The sequence below is a fragment of the Sinohyriopsis cumingii genome, chromosome 3 (genome assembly GCF_028554795.1).
Source record: "Sinohyriopsis cumingii isolate HCF-2022 chromosome 3, ASM2855479v2, whole genome shotgun sequence".
Taxonomy (NCBI): domain Eukaryota; kingdom Metazoa; phylum Mollusca; class Bivalvia; order Unionida; family Unionidae; genus Sinohyriopsis; species Sinohyriopsis cumingii.
This window is the reverse complement of record NC_142963.1, coordinates 118,081,211-118,103,650: the sequence shown is the minus strand read 5'-3', so window position 1 is coordinate 118,103,650 and position 22,440 is coordinate 118,081,211. Positions and strand designations below refer to the sequence as shown.

General features: G+C 38.6%; 1 protein-coding gene across 3 annotated transcripts in view; it reads right to left on the bottom strand.

Moving 5' to 3' along the window:
• Nucleotides 1–4,021: 4,021 nt before the first annotated feature.
• LOC149803669 (lysosomal alpha-glucosidase-like) overlaps nt 4,022–22,440 on the bottom strand; it is a 76,636-nt gene continuing 58,217 nt past the window's right edge. For 2 of the 3 annotated variants that reach the window (XM_089953437.1, XM_089953436.1), the window contains exons 17-20: nt 21,234–21,322; nt 13,384–13,433; nt 10,634–10,783; nt 4,022–6,039 (exon numbers count right to left, since the gene is read on the bottom strand). In XM_089953437.1, coding sequence (XP_089809563.1) covers nt 5,977–6,039; nt 10,634–10,783; nt 13,384–13,433; nt 21,234–21,322 — 352 coding nt within the window. In that variant the 3' untranslated portion in view covers nt 4,022–5,976. Of the gene's footprint in view, nt 6,040–10,633; nt 10,784–12,067; nt 12,173–13,383; nt 13,434–21,233; nt 21,323–22,440 lie in introns of those variants that run through there. The other variant, XM_089953438.1, reaches the window with a different exon arrangement.

Below are 22,440 nucleotides of genomic sequence, written 5' to 3'. Positions count from 1 at the left end.
GCATCCTTTCCAGCATTTCTACATCAGACAAAAATACCGATAGTGTCTAAGTATCATAAAGACACTATAATATCTCAATCTGAAGAGACGAAATGAGAATTTTAGTGGAACTGGGACCCGATTTTGTTTGTCTATAGTCAGGATTTTTATTATGTTTGTCATGTAATAATGTCCTACTTTGCATAAAACTTTTAATATTTACCTGATTGCTTTTCAGACTGAAGATACCATGTGTCTACAGCATTGGTCATACGATTTGTTTCTTGTGGTGTACCCATTTTGGTTCATAGCGATAGTGTAAATTTACCATGCATACGTCAACTCACAAACAAAAAAAATTAACAAAGAGAGAAGTTATTATTTCATTTTAAGAATGTTTGGTTTGGAAGCCTGGAAAATCTTTTAAAATTAATTAGAGATGTCTGTAATTGAGTTAAAGAAGTCTCAAATTCATTTAAAGATGTCAGCATCTGATTTATGGATTTGCTGAACTAAATTGTCAAATTCGAGAGGTCTTTATTTCTATTAGAGAGCTCTATAACAGAATTAAACAGATTTGTAGAGGTCTCCAGTTGAATTAGAGAGATCTACAATTCCATTATAGACATAAAAAAGTATTAATTTAGGTCTCTAATTGAATTAGAGTAGTCTCTAATTGAATTAGAGTAGTCTCTAATTGTAATAGAGAGGTCTATAATTGTTATATAGAGCTAATTTAATTTGAGAGGTCTCTAATACATGTATTCAATTCAATACAGACCTCTTTAATTCTTTAGAGAGGTCTGTATTGAACTGTATAAAAATGATTGCTGAAAGGATTCAGAACAGATAGAAACATATCTGTAAGTTTTAATTAAGGATTTTATTTTGAATATTTCATAGTCAAATTAGTGATTAATTCAGAAACGTATGCAAACTCTGAAGCCAAAATGTTCTCCGCTGAATGAATTCTACATGTATGTTTGCACAGGAATTAGTTTATTCAAGAGGTGGATATCCCATTATGCAGAAAAGGCAGTTGCCTAGGGCTACAACATTCAGGAGGCATACAATTTTAAACTATGAAAATCTGGCTATGTTGTAGGTGGGGGCTCGGGGCAACAATTATAAAGGTGCTCTGTATCAATGATTGCTATTGTATATAATAGGGAATGTGAAGCAATTATTATACAGTTTTTTTTATCCCCAGGCAGCTTTCTGTGTAAAATTTACTGAAAAGACTATACGAGTAGAAAGCAAATTTTTAGTAAATTATGTTTCTCCGAGAATACTTACCCGATCACATTAACGTTAGGATATAAGCCTGCTACCTCTTGAATCCAGCCCTACTAAAAAACGAAAATTCGTCTTTTCTATCGCATATAGACCAAAGGGCAATAACTCTTGCCCCTTACCTCCCCTTGCCACTGCCAGGTGTCACTAGTTTTTTAAGCTGAGCGATATATATTATACGAGGATGCTCGCATAGTGGGGTGGTTGGGAGGGTTTTTAAGTAATGTGATCGGGTAAGTATTCTCGGAGAAACATAATTTACTAAAAATTTGCTTTCTCCTTAAAATTCGTTCCCCGACCACATTAACGTTAGGAGAATAGGTAATAGGAGGAGGTAACTCTAGCAATCCGGGCCGTGTCGGATTTTTCTGCGAGTCGGAAAATGGCTAATGAAGCCAAATCTAACATTGAAGATGTAGCGACTACGTTCCGGACTAGCTTTGACGTGGCATGGAACACATTTTTGTCCACTTTGTAAAACAGTGGAGCGGACATGTGAACTGCTGCCATATTTTTGTCCAGGGCCGGAAGATCCGTACTGAAGGCGTCTGAATGAGTTTTGTACCAGCAACATGAGAACGTCGCTGGTACTTGGCTTTCTGAAAAGAACGCCTTAGCATTCCCCGGATCACCTATTTGTCCTGACAGACGATCATTGATCTCCTTAATTTTTTGCCAACTGGGGAAGGAGCCGGAAGGACGGTGTCTCTTCCTCCCCGTCAAGATCTACAGACGCCTTAACTTTGTAGTCTTGAGTGGCGGTAGGAGGTGGAGGGCATTCTGAAGTTGCCAACACCCTATAAATTTCTTCCACTGCCGCCTTGAAGCCAAACTCAGTCCGTTCCATGGTTGGATCTGTGTATGGCTGATTTGCAGGAGTTTCGTCACCCTCACTGTGTGCTGAGTCGTGTTCTGGAATAGCTTGTATTTCCGGATAGAGCATACCACGTGGCATAGATGACGCGATTCCATCATCCTTGACACTGTCACTAACTCTCCCTTGTGGATAAGCCGTGAACATATGGATGGCCGGCCATGCCAGCTGGTTTGTCTGGCTTGTGGTCGGCCTGAATGTTGGCGACGGTCCTGCTATCACTGGTAACGGCTGCTCCAATAGCCTGGCTGGACAGACAGATTTCTCACTAAAATCTCCGCCACAGTATTGGTATGTTGCCGGCGGTACAGCTTGATGGACAGATTTATCACTAAAATCCCCGTAAGTCATGTTTGGTCGGACCGTTTTAGCAATAGGGTCCCCATGCTGCGACAGCTGGACGGCCGGTGACGTAGAGGTTGTATAATGAAATGGATCCGATGGATCCGGTAAAAACCCCATGCATCCTGACTCACAGGCCCGAAGGCCATGCTCGGACATGCGGGGGACTTACGCCCACTGGGCAGCCTAAAATTGGGGGAACATTCCCCCAAAGAGTCCGAAAAAGCTGTGGAAGCAAGCGAGGGAAATAAGGGTAATATCTGGCCTGATGTCAATAGCTGCATCGTCGTTTCATGGACCAAACGATGCATCTGTTCAAAGGTGGACTGTTGTACCCTGTCAACATTATTTTCCTCCATTGCCGCTGATGTTACTATGGCTGACGGTTGTAAACGACGAACTTTAGGTGGAGGGGGGGACCCCAACGTTCCCCACAAGACTCGCAATGGAGGCTGTCTTCGGATGTATACTGAGGACATCAATGCTATCTTTCTTTGACTTATTCCGTCTATCCCTCCCTTTTACTGCCTTCTGGACTACATCAGCCCACATTTGCTCTGTCCAAGTATTACATACGCTGCATGGTATAGATGATGTACACTTGGTACATACAATACAAGAGTCATGGTTGTCTTCTTTTGCTTTGAACTTTTTGCATTTCATGCATTTGGTTGACATTTCTACTGAAACGACACAAGAAAAGAAAACAAAGCACAAATTAGCAATTCAGCATGTTATTAATTTGCTAATACCACAACCGTTACTAACGGAGTAAGCGAAATTAGTCAGTCTCGCGCTAACTCTTAATTGACAACACGAGTTCAGCGATAGCGTGTGTGACATGGTCTCAGTAGACGAAATCTGTATGGTTGACAAAGTCACTCAATTTTGAAAAAATTGTTAAAATAATGTATACAACCTGTAGAAGAATGATTGTCCAACGCAATAAATCCAAATTTAACTTCGGATGGTCCAATTTAATGCTAAGATGGCTTGGATTGTTTGGAGGTATAATGTACGTGTTATCAGTACAAGCAAAGCTTAAAAACTAGTGACACCTGGCGGTGGCAAGGGGAGGTAAGGGGCAAGAGTTATTGCCCTTTGGTCTATATGAGATAGACAGAAAAGACAAATTTTCATCTTTTAGTAGGGCTGAATTCGAGAGGTAGCAGGCTTATATCCTAACGTTAATGTGATCGGGGAACGTATTTGAAGGAGAAATATTAATGTCTAATGCAGTTTTTAAAAAAATGTACTTTCAAGTTATGGTATTTAAGCTGGTCAAAAGTCATCAAATCATTAACTGAAGCAGGCATATAAAAGCATAGTGAATGACGCATACATCTGTTTCTGATTGCTTGCAATTTTTAAGAGTCAGATGATTCAAGGTTTACTGCTGTAATGAAATGTTTCCTTTTGGGACTGATCATCTTGATGATAAATGTGTGGTGTGTTATCTATTTACTGAAGTCCTATGCACGTAACTTCCTAATTGGTTACTTGTAATTTGGTAACAAAAAACAGAATCTGTCATGAGATGTATAACCATTCTCTCCTATTCTGAAAACAGAGTAAATAAATGATGTTAATAGGGTAAGATATATTTCATTGAATAATACAAATGCTGTGTATCAAGGGTTTCTTTTCGCTAGCTTCACATGTGAAACCTCACTGCAAATAGGAAATTGACTTTACAATCAGGTAGAATAATTATGCAATTTTGGTACAATTCTACAACGAATTCATACACATCTTCAGAAGCAGTTTCATGTATTATTTTGTAAGATGTGTCATCCATTTATTTACATGCAGAGAACATGTACAGTCAAACCTGTCCAACAGTCAACTCACTTCAGCAGTAACCTGGTCACAACCAATGTTCTGATGTCTCCCTGGCAAATATCCTATATAAATGTCATGTAATCAGCAGTCACCTGTCTTTTGCTGACATTGGCCTTGTGTTTCTTAACCAAGCAGTGGTTTCACCCTGCTTCTGCATTCAGGAGCCAAGTATTTCTTAACCAAGCAGTGGTTTCATGCTGCCTTCCATAGTCACTGGATCATATCAGCATTAACCAATCCAAAAAGGCAAATTAAACTTATTTTGTTTGACAGTAAATATATAGGTATATTTACATGAATCAATATCTGCAGGAAGCACCTTTTCATTTCCTAATCATCAAAGTTCACAAACAAAAGTCAACTGTCTTTTGATCTCGGTGAGTTTTAGCAACTGCTTAATCTTTCAATTGTTTCAAGTGTGAACTCGTGTTTTCATGCCTAATTATACCAACTGGCCCAACAAAAATATGTCTTGTTTTTCCCAATCATAGGTAAAATCTAGATGTAAATTAAAGGAGCTGCTAAATGTTGATCAAAACTTCGACATATGTGACCATGATAGGAAAATCGGTGATGATGTGATGTATATGAATGATTCAGGATACAGTAATATTGTGTTGAACTTTTAATCATTTTTATTTTTGCTAAATAGCTACACTAAATACACGTATCTTGATATCATACTACTACTGTTGATAATAATAATAATGATAGTAATAATAATACATTCAAAATAATAATAATAAAAATAATAATAATAATCTAACTACTTTTCAGTGTTTAGTACATGTTTATGTCATGAACTGAGTTTAAGAGCTGAATATGCCTTTAGAGGGATCCGGTCTACAAATGTAACTTGGCCTTTTCCCATGGGTGGTTGTTTTAGACAGGTTTGACTGTACATCAAAACTATATCTTCAGTTTACTATAACTACTGACACACATAATTATTTTAAACATTAATACAAAATACCGGGTACTATTCAGCACTAGCTGTTTTTCTTCTAGTTCAGCTAAATTAATTACTGGAGTTTGATGCTTGGATATAAAAGGGATAATATATGTTTTTTTTGGCAACCTGTAGTTTCATGGTGCAAATCTACAAATTTTCCAGCAGACAATCGAGGACATGGTTTTGGACATCTTTATCGCCAGCTCTGGAGGAAATGTACACAACAGAATTGTAAAGAAGAACCAGGCAATAAACAGGGACCTTCCTTTAAACAATGTTTCTATATTCTTCTGGGCTACAACCTTTTGTACAAGCAAGGTTTTACCCTTTATCAACTAATGACATTATCATCTGGAGGTGTGTCCTCATTATATTGGCATGTAATCTCATAAAAGTCCTCTTTTTACAAAAAAATACAAATGCTCTCTCTCTCTCTCTCTCACACACACACACACAGAGAACAAAGAATATGTGTTTGGGCACATAATTACTGACTTTTGATGTTCAACATGCATTCCATACTCATGATTAGACATTAATACACATGCATATAAAAATGTTATTTTAATTCTTAGAAACGCGTTCTATATATATCTTGTCTTGAATAAGTGAAAATGTTGAGTTGAGCTTGGCTCCAAATCAAGGTTGTTTTGTATCTGGTAAAAATCTCCAATACAGGTTGATGAAAGGAGAGCTACCTCCACGTCATAAGGAAAGGTTCCAGTAAATTTATTTTCAGATCTGGCACACAGAGTACCTGCAAAATAGATGAGTGGATGGCAATAATAATAATAATAATAATAGAAAGAATTATGAGCAATTTGCAGTTTCCTAACTTAAGAACATGCCACCATTATGTTATCTCATCTTTCCTCCATGATGGAGGGGATTAATCCATCATCAAAACAGGTGCTGCATTAGTCCCCTGAAAATAGTGGCAAGTACAATTATTATAGGGTTGGATAATTGTACCAGTAAACAAGCATAACTCATAACCATCATTCTTAAATGTATTGGTTCAAGAAATTTTAAAATTGGCCCCCAGATTTGACTTATACAAGTTTATATTCCTTTAAATGGAATAAATCGATAAAGCAGCCTTTTCCTTGTGTATCAGTCATTCACATACTACAAGAGGTACGTAAAATCGAATATCTATCTTACCTGTCTGCATAACTAATGGTGCAGCTAGTGTGTTCCTATATCCTTGGTAACTGAAACAATTCAGTGTAACATGGCTTACATCAGGAAAATATAATTTACCATATGTACTTGCTTATAAGTCAAGTCAAACTGCAAATTGTTGTTGTTGTAGGGTTTAACGCCATTTTTCAGCACATGATAGGCTATACATGGCGGCCAGTATTAATGGTGGAGGAAGAACCCGGGAAAACCCCAGAAAGAACCACAGACCCATGAGAAGCTACTGGCAAGCTTTGTCGCATACCCACATTGGCTGAATCCGAGACTCGAACCCACACAGACAGTGGTGAGATGGCAGTGATCCGTAACGGAGAGCACTTTAGACCACTTGGCCACTTGGGGCCCCTCAAACTGCAAATAACAGTGATCTTGATCTGCTGTAGCATAATGTGCCTGCAGATCCAGGTCTGTTTTTTTATTCTACTGGTTATTCCTAACAAACTGCACAGACCCAGATCTGCTGGTGTATTATGTACCAGCAGATCAGGGTCTGTGCAGTTTACAGTTGGAGTCATCTTATACGTGAGTATATATGGTAAATTTAAACAGGTTTGAATAGCATCAAATGTGAATCATCAATACATATCATTTATTGGAAGCTGTGTATCATGATGTACACCATACTGGAAGTGATCTTCCATTACTCAGGCTTGACCAACATGCATATCTTCCACTGAGACCATAATCTGTACTAATAAATTTCACAGCATTCCACTGAGACTGTAATCTGTACTAATAAATTTCACAGCATTCCACTGAGACCATAATCTGTATTAATAAATTTCACAGCATTCCACTGAGACTGTAATCTGTACTAACAAATTTCACAGCATTCCACTGAGACCGTAATCTGTATTAATAAATTTCACAGCATTCCACTGAGACCGTAATCTGTACTCATAAATTTCACAGCATTCCACTGAGACCGTAATCTGTACTAATACATTTCACAGCATTCCACTGAGAACATAATCTGTATTAATAAATTTCACAGCGTTCCACTGCGGACATAATCTGTACTAATAAATTTCACAGCATTCCACTGAGACCGTAATCTGTATTAATAAATTTCACAGCATTCCACTGAGACCGTAATCTGTATTCATAAATTTCACAGCATTCCACTGAGACCTTAATCTGTACTAATACATTTCACAGCATTCCACTGAGAACATAATCTGTACTAATAAATTTCACAGCGTTCCACTGTGGACATAATCTGTACTAATAAATTTCACAGCATTCCACTGAGACCGTAATCTGTATTAATAAATTTCACAGCATTCCACTAAGACCGTAATCTGTACTAATAAATTTCACAGCATTCCACTGAGACCGTAATCTGTATTAATAAATTTCACAGCATTCCACTGAGACCTTAATCTGTACTAATACATTTCACAGCATTCCACTGAGAACATAATCTGTACTAATAAATTTCACAGCATTCCACTGAGACCATAATCTGTACTAATAAATTTCACAGCATTCCACTGAGACCATAATCTGTACTCATAAATTTCACAGCATTCCACTGAGACCGTAATCTGTACTAATACATTTCACAGCATTCCACTGAGAACATAATCTGTATTAATAAATTTCACAGCGTTCCACTGCGGACATAATCTGTACTAATAAATTTCACAGCATTCCACTGAGACCGTAATCTGTATTAATAAATTTCACAGCATTCCACTGAGACCGTAATCTGTACTCATAAATTTCACAGCATTCCACTGAGACCTTAATCTGTACTAATACATTTCACAGCATTCCACTGAGAACATAATCTGTACTAATAAATTTCACAGCGTTCCACTGCGGACATAATCTGTACTAATAAATTTCACAGCATTCCACTGAGACCGTAATCTGTATTAATAAATTTCACAGCATTCCACTGAGACCTTAATCTGTACTAATACATTTCACAGCATTCCACTGAGAACATAATCTGTACTAATAAATTTCACAGCATTCCAATGAGACCGTAATCTGTACTAATAAATTTCACAGCATTCCACTGAGACCGTAATCTGTGTTAATAAATTTCACAGCATTCCACTGAGACCTTAATCTGTACTAATACATTTCACAGCGTTCCACTGAGAACATAATCTGTACTAATAAATTTCACAGCATTCCACTGAGACCGTAATCTGTACTAATAAATTTCACAGCATTCCACTGAGAACTGTTAGTCTAAGAGCAGCTGCATTCATAAAATTCTGTCTTATACTGTATCCAGATGTAACTCCAAATAAGACAACAATTCTTACAAAATATTGTAGCAGCGCAAAGATTTATCAATATGTACTCCTTTATATGGTGACCATAATATCTATGAAGTCTCATAGCAAATCCATAACAAGAGACACATGTACGAAGTCTCATAGCAATCCATAACAAGAGACACATGTATGAAGTCTCATAGCAATCCATAACAAGAGACATATGTATGAAGTCTCACAGCAATCCATAACAAGAGACATGTACAAAGTCTCATAGCAATCCATAACAAAAGACACGTGTATGAAGTCTCATAGCAATCCATAACAAGAGACATATGTAGAAAGTCTTGTAGCAGTCCATAACAAGAGACACATGTACAAAGTCTCATAGCAATCCATAACAAGAGACACATGTACAAAGTCTCATAGCAATCCATAACAAGAGACATACGTACAAAGTCTTGTAGCAGTTCATAACAAGAGACACATGTACGAAGCCTCATAGCAATCCATAATAAGAGACACATGTACAAAGTTTCATAGCAATCCATAACAATAAACACATTTTCGTCAAGTCCACCTTTAATTGACAGAGAAAAGGCATTTGAGAAAACGCATTCATAAAAGAAGAGTACAAAATGTGACATCATGGTTAATCTCAGGTATACAAATGGAGATAAAGATGGATGCACCTATATGCCAAGACAAGCTCAACAAAAAACTGGAGGACATGTCACGTTTAAAAGAATTCTATCTAACACAGATTTCAGATGCAGGACAAAAGGTTTAAAAAAAATGTGAGTGCACACCGATTTGTTGATATGTATATCTTTAGAGGATGAAAAAATTATATGGACCATGTCTCAAAGCTATCCATCAAAAGCTGTAGACTAAACAAATTCACAAGATATGTCATATACACATTCTGCTGTAAGACAAAATGTCATTAATGAAAATTCAGTAATTTGTAGATACGACCACCACCAGATAATGATTGTAACATTTGCCATATTTCATGGTAATCTACAAAATACTGAGGCATGCTGCATTCACAAGATTATAGTATTCTCTCCAATGCTATATCGAGCACAAAATCCAAGAACAAAATAACGATTTACAAAAATGTTAAATTTAAAAAAAAATCACTGGAGCAAACCCATTTGTTAAAATGTGCATTTCCGAGTGATAACGATAACATTACGTTTCATAACAATATCCCCACCTCTAGAGGCAAAATAATAAAAAATGAAAATTCAATGGGACATAAATGATGATTATTCCCACTATGAAAATGAAGTCATATGGACAATGTTCTTTTGCATACCAGGGCCCAGCAACGTGGAATGAATTGCCCACTGAACTTGGACACAAAGACACAGTGATCCCATATAAAAGTGCTCTTAAACCTCACTTATTTCGACTGTGAGAACAAACTTAAAGACCTAATAATGTTCCCTACCTTAAATATTTACAGCCTATTTTTATGTTTTCTAATTTCATGGTGTTTGTTTTCTGTAATAATATCATTATATATGTTTTTTATGTTATAGGTGTTGTCTAATGTTGTAAAGCGCTTAAAGCTTCTAAAGATTAGGCGCTATACAAAGTCCTCGTTATTATTATTATTACTATTATTATACCTGTATATAAAACACTATTTTTAATATTAACATGTCTTTATTTCTGTGTTTGGATAATCTATTACACCAAAACAATCTGTTGATAAAGACATCAAATAAACCATTCGGTCTAAAAGATCACTGCTGAAAGCAAATGCAGGATGATAAATTTCTCTTTTTATAAAGAAACCAAACATAGTGATTGTGAAATAGTATTTTTTTTCCCTTTAATCCTTTGAATGAATTTATCAAGAAAATATAAATGAAATATGTATGCGTGCAACAACCTCATTACCTGTGTTTGTGAATTGAAGGTAAAATTTTGCAAGACTGCATTCACTTCAACAATGGATGGCTTTAGAGGCATTCCAAATATTGTAATATTGCCTAGCAACATGGGTTGCTCTTTGAAACCACTGTGCTCTGCATATGAATAAAGTTCATTCTGAAACATAAAGTGAACATTAAAAAGACCAGTCAATACGCCTGTAACATAGTTTTTCAATGATAAACCAACAGTTGACCCCCAACGTTGACAACATATTTTTGTCAAATTTTATTTTACAAGATCTATTTCTTAAGAAAATTTTCTGCCACAGCCACCATCTTCATCATGCACAAACTTTAAAAAACCTGACAAGGCAGGCATCCTGATCTTGTCATGAGGAAAATACTGTACATGTATTTCACAAAACTCCTCTATTTGGGTGCTCATTAAAGCCCATGAAATAAAGTACATTTACTGTGATACACTGTAAATTTGTGGCATTCCAAATTTAATGGTCTTCATAAGTTAGCAAGACCAAAAATTTTAAACCACAATTATATAGCATTTACACTCAACCCCATCAATACAATTTGTCTTTGATTGGTTATCCATGTAACCAATCGTTAGGATTGACTGGTACCTGGTAGAAATTTCTGAAAATTTTGATATCTCTATCAATCATCTGTGTTGAATATAATCCTTGAAGTCAGGATTTAAGTTCCTCCTTGTCGACTGTTAAATTTAGGGATTGCATCTTATCTGCACATATGACTTACAAACACTGGTACAATCATACTTTCCTTTAGCTAAGACATCAAGAAAACTCTTAGTTATAATTAGAAGGTGTTTACTAAAATTATAATAAAGAACATGGAAAACACAATAACCTTGATTGAGACCAGGATAAATATGTTTACTTCTTTTGATAATGATCCTAATATTGAACCCACACTCACATAGAAAATATTAGCTATGTATTAGTTGTTTACAGAATAAAAGAAATCAATGATTCTGGAGGGGTGGACAATGAAGTTGATTTTGGACAAAGTTAGCTATAAAATATAATTTTACATGACTTATAGCATAAAATACATAAAAAACTAACAAACTAACAAACAATGCAAATTAAAAAATATACGTACTCTTCAGATTTATTTTCTTTTGTAGGCTGCCATACAGTATCACAGTGATATATGTACAACATAGTTTAGTCAACACTTTATTGTAGTTGCTAGTGGACAGTTACATAAATTTATTTTACGTTAGGCTGTGAATTACTGAATTTTATGAGAGAAATGATCTTGATATTTCATTAGAGTGAAAAAATAAAAATTTTCACTGGCCATCAGTAGAAATGAATAACATTTTAACTATGAAATTCGAAGTTATTCTCAGACAATTACATAGTCAAGTTGTAAATTAAATATGGCTGCATCACGTTAATGCTTTTTTTTCTTCTTTACCTCATGCAAGTGTCTTTTGACACCTCTACTCCATTTGCATGGAAGCGTCTTTTGATGCCTGCCGTAAACATCAGCCATTTTGAGCTGATTTTCGTAGCGCCACCTTCAGGGAAAAAAAACCCTATTAGGTACTAAATTCATTCCTGCGAATGACAATTACGTCAGATCATGTGGTCGCTGTTTATGCGCTGGTCAACATCTGCTATTCATAGAACTGGTTCGTAATCTCCACTCTCCAAAATGGTTGTCGCAGATTTCATTCAGCACTTACAAAGTTTTCATGATTAGAATCACAACTATGAAAGATTCAATAACTTAGGTAAAAGCTCTGATATTGATGTAGGCAGCAATTAGTTTTTATAAATTATCAAATTCAGTTGACTTAGTGATGTAGACGCAGACGAAAAACATGTAAATTTCGAGTATGGGAAATGGCAGCTACAGTTGGTCACTCGGCCTCACTGACATGACGGTGAACGAGTTCTCAAGAATTTAAAGCACATAAAAAATTCTTCCATGAAAAATAATTACACAGCTATAACAATCGGACTTTACTCTTAAATTTTTCTGCATCTATTAGATGTGTACCAAACAAGTAAAATGGTTAAAACTGCTGTTAAACATAACATATATTACATTGCATAACAGTTCACAGGCAGGCCTATGCGTATGTGGTCGGATAGGTAACAGGTGTTCTATTTATAGCACGCTGCAGTTTGTCACTATACTCTATGAGGTAAAGGGTTAATGTGCTATTTTACACTGAGCTGGGAAGGATAATTATGTTATTGTTTATATTTTCTTTGCAAAATAATTACAAAACACATTAGAACATTAAGAACACACTGCTGACATCATGCAGGATCCAGAAAGAAATGTGCTACTTAAATCTGTTATATGGTACAGCTTGCTAGCCAATAAGTTTAAGCATAAACAAAAAAGAAAATCTGCTTGCTACAAGTGAATATTTAAACAGATATTTCATCTCGTTGAAAAATTTAAATGTTTTCACTTGTGGTTTCACCACTTGTAAAAATATTGAGTTTTTCACCCCCTCAATGAAATATATCCATTATTCACATGTAAAAATATCGAGTTTTTCACCCGCTCAACAAAATATATCCATTATTCACTTTTTTCAAGCAAATATCCTTCATATCATTCGCATTTACTTTTTTCAAGCAAATATCCTTCATATCATTTGCATTTAAAACATTTATTCAAACTCTTAACATCTGTGTTCATTCCTTTTTTTTTCTGTAAGAAGATTAAAAAAAACTACATTCATGAATGTTACAGTAACAGTATTCCTACCTCTGATGCATTGAAATAAATTCTGTTATATTCACTCTTTTCTACTGTACCTGAAGAAAAATAAACAAACAAAGAATTAATATATTTGTGTATGCATTATAGTCTGTTTTTAATATCACAGTACTGTACCTCTAACAACTCTGTTTGAGATTGACACTACAGAGTTGTCTGCTCAGTCAAGAAATTTTTCTCAGCAATTTTAGTAACAATCTGTTACTTTAGGCATAGTACAACTACTTGAAATGTACAAATGCAGTCTTTTGATTGGTTATTATATACTTCTAATTTTTTTTTTTGCAGCTGAGCAGTTGTGTAAGTGACAGAAAAGTAATACAACATGACTACTAGATACACATAAAGCATACATTGCACATCTACCTCTATGGATTGATTTTATGATTAGAAACGATTCAAACAATATTTAAATATATTATTGAATCATTTAAACATGCAAATAAGTTGATATAAAACTTCAATAAAAAACAGAATTAGAACAAATGAGCATCCTAACAGCAAGCATTTCTGAAATTCTTGTAATGATATAAAACATTTTGTTAATGAAAATTAATTTATTTCAGTGCATCAATTACAAATATAATTATTTTAAAAAGAAATCAACTTGGGCAAGACACAAGCATTAGCCATGCAGGAAATGATATATTTTTCTAAAGGGAGAAGAATCAATCTGGAAATAGGCGGTATAGAGATTGTGTTTGTGTACACTGTGTGATTTGGATATTTAACATAGCTTTAACAATTTTTTAGTCATATTGCTATGGTGTCTGCAGTGTGGCAGTCTACAGTGATTACGCAGACATATGGTATGACGTCCCACCCTGTCACATTATCCTGACACCAGGCCTACCAGTCCTAACACTAACCAAGTGAGGCAGCTGCTTGTAATTGTATAAGTCTTAGTGACAGTAGGGAAAATTTACAAGTTACAGAGTCAACACCAATGCAAAGAGAAATAGCAGCTAAATATGCAGATGTCCACCTTAATGGAATCTCTATAGAAATATCAATAGAATATACATGGAGACATTTGGAAAAAATTGAAGCTCAAAACCGATGAATACAATATATATATATATATACACACACACACACATGATGGAAAAAAATATATACAGTGCTTAGCATTATCAATTAATCTTCTTTTATAAATGTGCACTTGTAAAACTTCCTTGATGCAAGGTTCAGACTATCACAGAATGCTTGTTCCAGGACCCAACATACCAATCAATTACTTTATCAACCATTCACATCAAGCTGAAGAACCCAGATGTGTAAACAGATACAAAAAAACAAAAACTTTTAGAAAATGTTCAGCATTTCTATAGCTATATTGATATTGATGATATGCCATCTTTTTTTATCAACACTATTTACATGTAAGAAAGCAAAATTTTAGTAAATTATGTTTCTCCGAGAATACTTACCCAATCACATTAACGTTAGGAATATAAGCCTGCTACCTCTCGAATCCAGCCCTACTAAAAAACGAAAATTCGTCTTTTCGGTCTATCTTATATAGACCAAAGGGCAATAACTCTTGCCCCTCACCTCCCCTTGCCACCGCCAGGTGTCGCTAGTTTTTAAGCTGAGCGATATATATTATACAAGGATGCTCGCATAGCAGGGTGGTTGGGAGGGTTTTTAAGTAATGTGATCGGGTAAGTATTCTCGGAGAAACAATTTACTAAAAATTTGCTTTCTCCTTCAAATACGTTCCCCGATCACATTAACATTAGGAGAATAAGTAATAGGAGGAGGGAATGCTGAGCATCCTACCTCCACCCCGGGTACTTTCTAGGGAATGATGGCTGGATTCCCCATTTGAACGATAACCCGTTCTCCTAATTTCATCAGCAACACAGCCTAGGGTCACGTGATATGTGACCCCTATATACGGTTAAGAAGATAGTTATTGAAATCTTCTTACCTACAAAATTTCACTGGCAAATCCAGCGAAGCTGATAGGCTGTGCTGATTGTTTTAAATGGGTCTGGTGGTCATCTGGGCTGCTGACACCGGACCTACCAGATTCAAGGTTTGCCTCTGCGAAGCCAGATCTCTGAGATAAAAACTGGAGAAGGTTGACTCTGCCTGCCAGCCAATAGCTTCTATTATATCTCGGATCGAAACATTGAGTTCGAATGCCAGGCTTGCCGAGATTGCTCTAATCTCATGAGCCGTAATCTTCATGAGGCGACTCTGACCTTGTGAGACCTCAGAGTACGCTGAGCGTATAACCCACTTCAGCCATGAAGCAAGGGCTTGAGGGGTGATATCCCATTTACCAGCTTTGACCGAAAGAAAGAGGCATTTACGTGTGTCCTGACATGCCTCTGTGCGTTTTAAATAATGCTTGAGTGCACGAACAGGATCTTGCATGACTGCTGCTCTTGACTTATCTATGGGAGAGAGCGAGCGAATGACGATTCTTTGATTGCCAATGGATGGTAACCTATTTTTGGCTACAAAGCCTGGTTGCGTCAGAAGGGCCACTGAACCATCTGATCTGAACTGAAGAAGGTTCGGGTCACTGGAAAGGGCATGTAACTCACTCAACCTGCATGCTGAAGCCAAAGCTATCAAGAAACATGTTTTGTATGATAGTAGCTTTAACGAAGTGTGGGCTAAAGGTTCAAATTTGTCTGAATTGAGCCATGTTAAAACCCAGGACAGATTCCATTTTGGAAACAGGGTGAGGGATTTTGGTCGATTGAAATCAAAATTGGCTAAAAGATCTGACAGATCTTTGTTATGCCCAATATCACCTCTACCATGATGGCGGAATGTGTCTGATATCATGGAGCGGTAGCCTTTGATAGTAATTGGGGCCAACTGTTTCTCCTCGAAAAGCCAGAGAAAAAAGTCGGCCAGTTGAGGGATTGAGACACTCAAAGGGATGATGTTATTGATATGGCACCAGTCCCTGAAAACATGCCACTTTCCCTCGTAAGCCTTCAGAGTGGAGGGCCTTCTTGCTCTTGAGATTCTCTCCACAATCGAAGGTTTAAATTGTTTGTCTCGCAAGGCTGCCCGGACAAGAGCCAAGCATGAAGAAGACGGTCTGGGCAGGGATGGAACACCTGTGACCGCGGTTGTTTGAGAAGATGTGGGCTGGTTGGAATCTTCCTGGGTAGATCTATTGCTAGATCGAGTAGATCGGTGACCCAGGACTTGTTCCATCTGAGAGGGGCAATCAGAATCATCCGACAGTTCTGACCCCTTAACCTCTGGATTATTTTCAGTACCAAAACCGTGGGAGGGTAGGCGAATGCCCACAACCCCTCCCAGCTGATTGACGCTCTGTCCACGGCCCAAGCCTCTGGGTCTGGAACCGGAGAGACGAAGGTGGGCAACTTGCGATTCCACCTTGTCGCAAAAAGATCGATCATCGGACGCCCCCAAAGTGTGCAAATCCGAAGAAAGATTGATTGATGGAGTGACCATTCTGTGTGAATGACTTGATCTTTCCTTGATAGAGTGTCGGCCAAGACATTGAGTCTGCCGGGAATGTGTCTGATTTGTACGTTGATGTGGAGGTTGTCGCACCAACGTAGAAACTGCCAGATCAGAAAGCACAGGTCTGGTGATTTGGTGCCCCCTTGTTTGAGGAGGTAAGTCACCACCACAGAGTTTTCTGACATAATGAGGTAATTTTTTCCTGAGAGTTGATCTTTCCAGAAATGAAAGGCATTGATGACAGCCTTCATTTCTAAAAGGTTGATGTGGAGAGGCCTCTCCCCTGACTCCCACGTGCCGCTGACTGTAGTGAAGTCCGGCAACAGGTGGGCACCCCAACCGTAGGTACTGGCGTCGGTACATACCGTTATTTCCGCTTGGGGCATCTCCAGAGGAATCCCCGTGGACAGCCAACCGGGGTTGTGCCACTGACGCAGGAACGATCGTATCTCGGGCGTGATCATTATTGTTTGATTGAGGGGACTTGAAAATGGGCGACATTGTGCCAGTAACGTCATTTGTAAGGGACGCATAAAAAGACGGCCAAGCGGGATCAAGTCCGCCGCCGCATTGAATAATCCAAGGAGTTGCAAGAATTCTCTCGCTGAAATCCACGTCCTGTTGGAAACGGACTCAACGAGTTCGACGATCCGTATTACGCGAGCGCGAGGAAGCCGTACCAGATTCCGATCGGTGAGAAACTCCATACCCAGATGGACAAAAACGCTGAGATGGACGGAGATCGGACTTTTTCCAGTTCACCAGAAAGCCTAGATGATCTAAAAGCGCTAAAAGATCGTTTCTGCCTTTGAGCAGAACAGAACTTACCATATGTTTCTGGAGGATGTCGTCCAAGTACACTGCCATCCCGGTAGATGAAGTCGAGCGGAACAGGGTGACGACGCAATCCATAGCCTTGGTAAAAGCCCAAGGGCTGATGTTGAGGCCAAAGGGTAGGACCTGGAACTGATAAACCGCATCGCGGTAAGCGAATCGGAGAAATTTCCGTGATGCGGGGTGGATAGGAACGTGAAAATATGCGTCGGTCATATCTAGACTGACAGCATACTCATCCCGCCGGATGAAAAGACGGATTGATCTCGCAGTTTCCATCTTGAATTTCGGCGGTAAAATGTATTGGTTGAGGCGACTCAGGTCGATAATTGGCCTCAACTTGCCGTTTGCCTTCTGGATAAGAAACAGCCTGGAATAAAACCCCGGCGACTGCAGGTTTTTCACAATCTTCACCGCCCGTTTTTCTATGAGCGACCGTATCTCCTGCTGTAGAAAGGTATCCTTCTCCCGATCGTACGGTACATCCGTGAAGAGGGGAAAGGAGGACAGGGGAGGGGGTTGGATAAATGAAATCCGAAGTCCCTCCGAAATGACCTGGATCACCCAATCGTTCTGAGGAAAAAAGGTGGTCCAGTGGTCCTGAAATTGCAAGAGGCGGCCGCCCACAGGTAGGCTGTTCGCGGGTGGTGGAAAGTGTATGTCAATTTTTTAGAGTTATGAGGCTTGAAGACGGAGAAACTTTGTTTCTTACCGCCTCTGTATGGTTGCCTCCTAGTTTGATTAGACTGTTGTCTCCTGGCATTGGGTTGGGATCTATACTGCACATTTGATTGTAAGGATCCCTTGTCCCTGGTCCGCCAATCATCCCTCCGCTGTGGCAGGGGCTGATTTTTCCTAAACGAATGCGAGGGTTGGACAGCGAGTTGGAGGGGCAGTTCCTGAGCTGCCTGCTTCCGAACTTCTTCAATTTTTCCTCCAAAGAGTAAAGGCGACCCAAACGGAGTCGTCCGTAAAGCCAGAGTATGATGGGGCTTGAGCGACGTGGACCGTAGACAAGCGTCCCGTCGTATCAGATCTAAGTTGGCAAAAGCAGTCAACGCATTAGCCATGGAATGGTGAGCTGCCTTGTTAATAACTCTAGCAATCCGGGCCGTCGCTTCCCAAGCGTGGTCATTGTCGGATTTTTCTGCGAGTCGGAAAATGGCTAATGAAACCAAGTCTAACATTGAAGACGTAGCGACTACGTTCCGGACTAGCTTTGACGTGGCATGGAACACATTTTTGTCCACTTTGTAAAACAGTGGAGCGGACATGTGAACTGCTGCCATATTTTTGTCCAGGGCCGGAAGATCCGTACTGAAGGAGTCTGAATGAGTTTTGTACCAGCGACACGAGAACGTCGCTGGTACTTGGCTTTCTGAAAAGAACGCCTTAACATTCCCCGGATCACCTATTCGTCCTGATAGACGATCATTGATCTCCTTAATTTTTGCCGACTGGGGAAGGAGCCGGAAGGACGGCGTCTCTTCCTCCCCGTCAAGACCTACAGACGCCTTAACTTTGTAGTCTTGAGTGGCAGTAGGAGGTGGAGGGCATTCTGAAGTTGCCAACACCCTATAAATTTCTTCCACTGCCGCCTTGAAGCCAAACTCAGTCCGTTCCATGGTTGGATCTGTGTACGGCTGATTTGCAGGAGTTTCGTCACCCTCACTATGTGCCGAGTCGTGTTCTGTAATAGCTTGCATTTCTGGATAGAGCATACCAGGTGGCATAGATGACGCGAATCCGTCATCCTTAACACTGTCACTAACTCTTCCTTGTGGATAAGCCGTGAACATATGGATGGTCGGCTCTGCCGGCTGGTTTGTCTGGCTTGTTGGCGACGGTCCTGCTATCACCGATACCGGCTGCTCCAATGGCCTGGCTGGACGGACAGATTTCTCACTAAAATCTCCGCCACAGTAATTATATGTTGCCGGCGGTACAGCTTGATGGACAGATTTATCACTAAAATCCCCGTAAGTCATGTTTGGTCGGACCGTTTTAGCAATAGGGTCCCCATGCTGGGACAGTTGGACGGCCGGTGACGTAGAGGTTGTATAAAGATATGGATCCGATGGATCCGGTAAAAACCCCATGCGTCCTGACTTACAGGCCCGAAGGCCATGCTCGGACATGCGGGGGGACTTACGCCCACTTGGCAGCCTAAAATTGGGGGAACATTCCCCCAAAGAGTCAGAGAAAGCTGTGGAAGCAAGCGATGGAAATAAGGGTACTATCTGGCCTGATGTCAATAACTGCGTCGTCGTTTCCTGGACCAAACGACGCATCTGTTGTTGTACTGTTGTACCCTGTCAACATTACTGTCCTCCATTGCCGCTGATGTTACTGTGGCTGATGGTTGCAAACGACGAACTTTAGGTGGAGGGGGGACCCCAACGTCCCCCACGAGGCTCGCAGTGGAGGCTGTCTTCGGATGTATACTGAGAACATCCATGCTATCCTTCTTCGACTTATTCCGTCTATCCCTCCCTTTTGCTGCCTTCTGGACTACATCCGCCCACGTTTGCTCTGTCCAAGTATTACACACGCTGCATGGTATAGATGATGTACACTTGGTACATACAATACAAGAGTCATGGTTGTCTTCTTTTGCTTTGAACTTTTTGCATTTCATGCATTTGGTTGACATTTCTACTGAAACGACACAAGAAAAGAAAACAAAGCACAAATTAGTAATTCAGCATGTTATTAATTCGCTAATACCACAACCGTTCCTAACGGAGTAAGCGAAATTAGTCAGTGTCGCGTTAACTCTTAATTGACAACACGAGTTCCGCGATAGTGTGTGAAACATGGTCTCAGTAAATGAAATCCGTAAGGGTGACAAAGTCACTCAATTTTGAAAAAAAAAATTGTTAAAATAATGTATACAACCTGTCGAAGAATAATTGTCCAACACAATAAATCCAAATTTAACTTCGGATGGTCCAATTTAACGCTAAGATGGCTTGGATTGTTTGGAGGTGTAATGTACGTGTTATCCGTACAAGCGAAGCTTATAAACTAGCGACACCTGGCGGTGGCAAGGGGAGGTAAGGGGCAAGAGTTATTGCCCTTTGGTCTATATAAGATAGACCGAAAAGACGAATTTTCGTCTTTTAGTAGGGCTGGATTCGAGAGGTAGCAGGCTTATATTCCTAACGTTAATGTGATCGGGGAACGTATTTGAAGGAGAAATGTGAGAAAAGAATCTATGATATTTCCAGACGTGGGATTGAGAAATCACATCCTTGTAATAAGAATCTGAAGGCAGGAACTTGGCTCATCCTCTCTGTTACCTACAAAGTCAGACTGTCATGTGGGGTGTTTATTGTCCACACCAGCATATATTACATGATATAGTAAAACCTTGTCTTGCAAGACCACTGCTATGAAAGACCACCTGTCTTGAGAGACAAGGTTCTCTTTGAACAGATATACTGGTTATATAGTATTATGACCTGTCATGAGAGCACCTGTTTGGAGATACCATTAATTCAGAAGGGGTGGTCTTTCAAGGCACGTTCTATTATTCTCACCTAGTGAATCTCCATCATCCCAGAACAAATCTCCTCTAGCCATGATATTTTCATCCAAAGACACCAACAAAGAAAACTTGTTTTTTCGACTATTGAGAAGAAAAGATGAAAAAAATACATTTATTAAAGATGTCAATAACATATGTCTCAATTTCATTCACTCTCTAAGAACTTCTATTTTTGTAATTTAGTCCCGAAGTCTATTTTCAGATTCTGTGATTTGGTTGAAAATAGTAAAATAACTTTCAATTTCTTTTAAAATAAAAATTTGTGCATATAGTAAATGCACCATTCAACACAGATTTGATAAAAATTGCACAAAAAAATTGACGGAAAGATTTAAAGGTTTTCCATAGCACTTAAGAATCTTGTCTAGATCATGACCATTCATGTATGATCTATGATATAACAAAATTGAAACTTGAGCAACTGCAATGGTTCACCATTACAAATTCCCACGCTTTACGATGCATACTTAGATGCCCTCCCCTATCCCCCAACTACTTACCCCCATTCCCCCTAGTCCTCACCCCCATCCCCATGGACAGTCACTCAGACATCATAATGCAAAGTCTGTCATATACATGATGTATCATCCTGCCATGACTGCATATATAAAGTTTGGTTATAAAATGTTTGAAAATGTCACTGTAATTGATTCTTTATGTATATTTGATCTCTGAACACCATAACCAGAACCTCATGGTAGGTACCACAAGTTAGAAACCAATCTCACAGATGGTCACCACACATGCAACATAAATACAAACTTTCATTAATTCCACCAAAGAAACCATTTATGAGATTTGGTAACAGGTAGATTCAGTGTGTGGATTATAACACATTTAACACAGTACACTTGAAATAACAGGTGTTAACAACGAAGCAGACAGAAAGGAAGAAACAAACAAAGTCTTGTGCATTAAAGGAATGCTATTTCTCCCTTATATTTGTGAATTTGGAATCAATGCTTTGTAAATTCTGTTCTTTTTAGCAGTACTTGGCACAAAATCATGATAAAACAAACTGTAAAGGTGACTGCATAAATCACAAAATAATGAATGACAACAAAGAGGATCAGGTCATATACTTGCTCTAATCTTTGAAATCGAAATGTGTCGATAAAATACAATGATCAGAAACACAACCAAGGCAAAATACTGCAAAGCCTTTTAGATTTAATTACTAAACATCTCATATTGTGGAA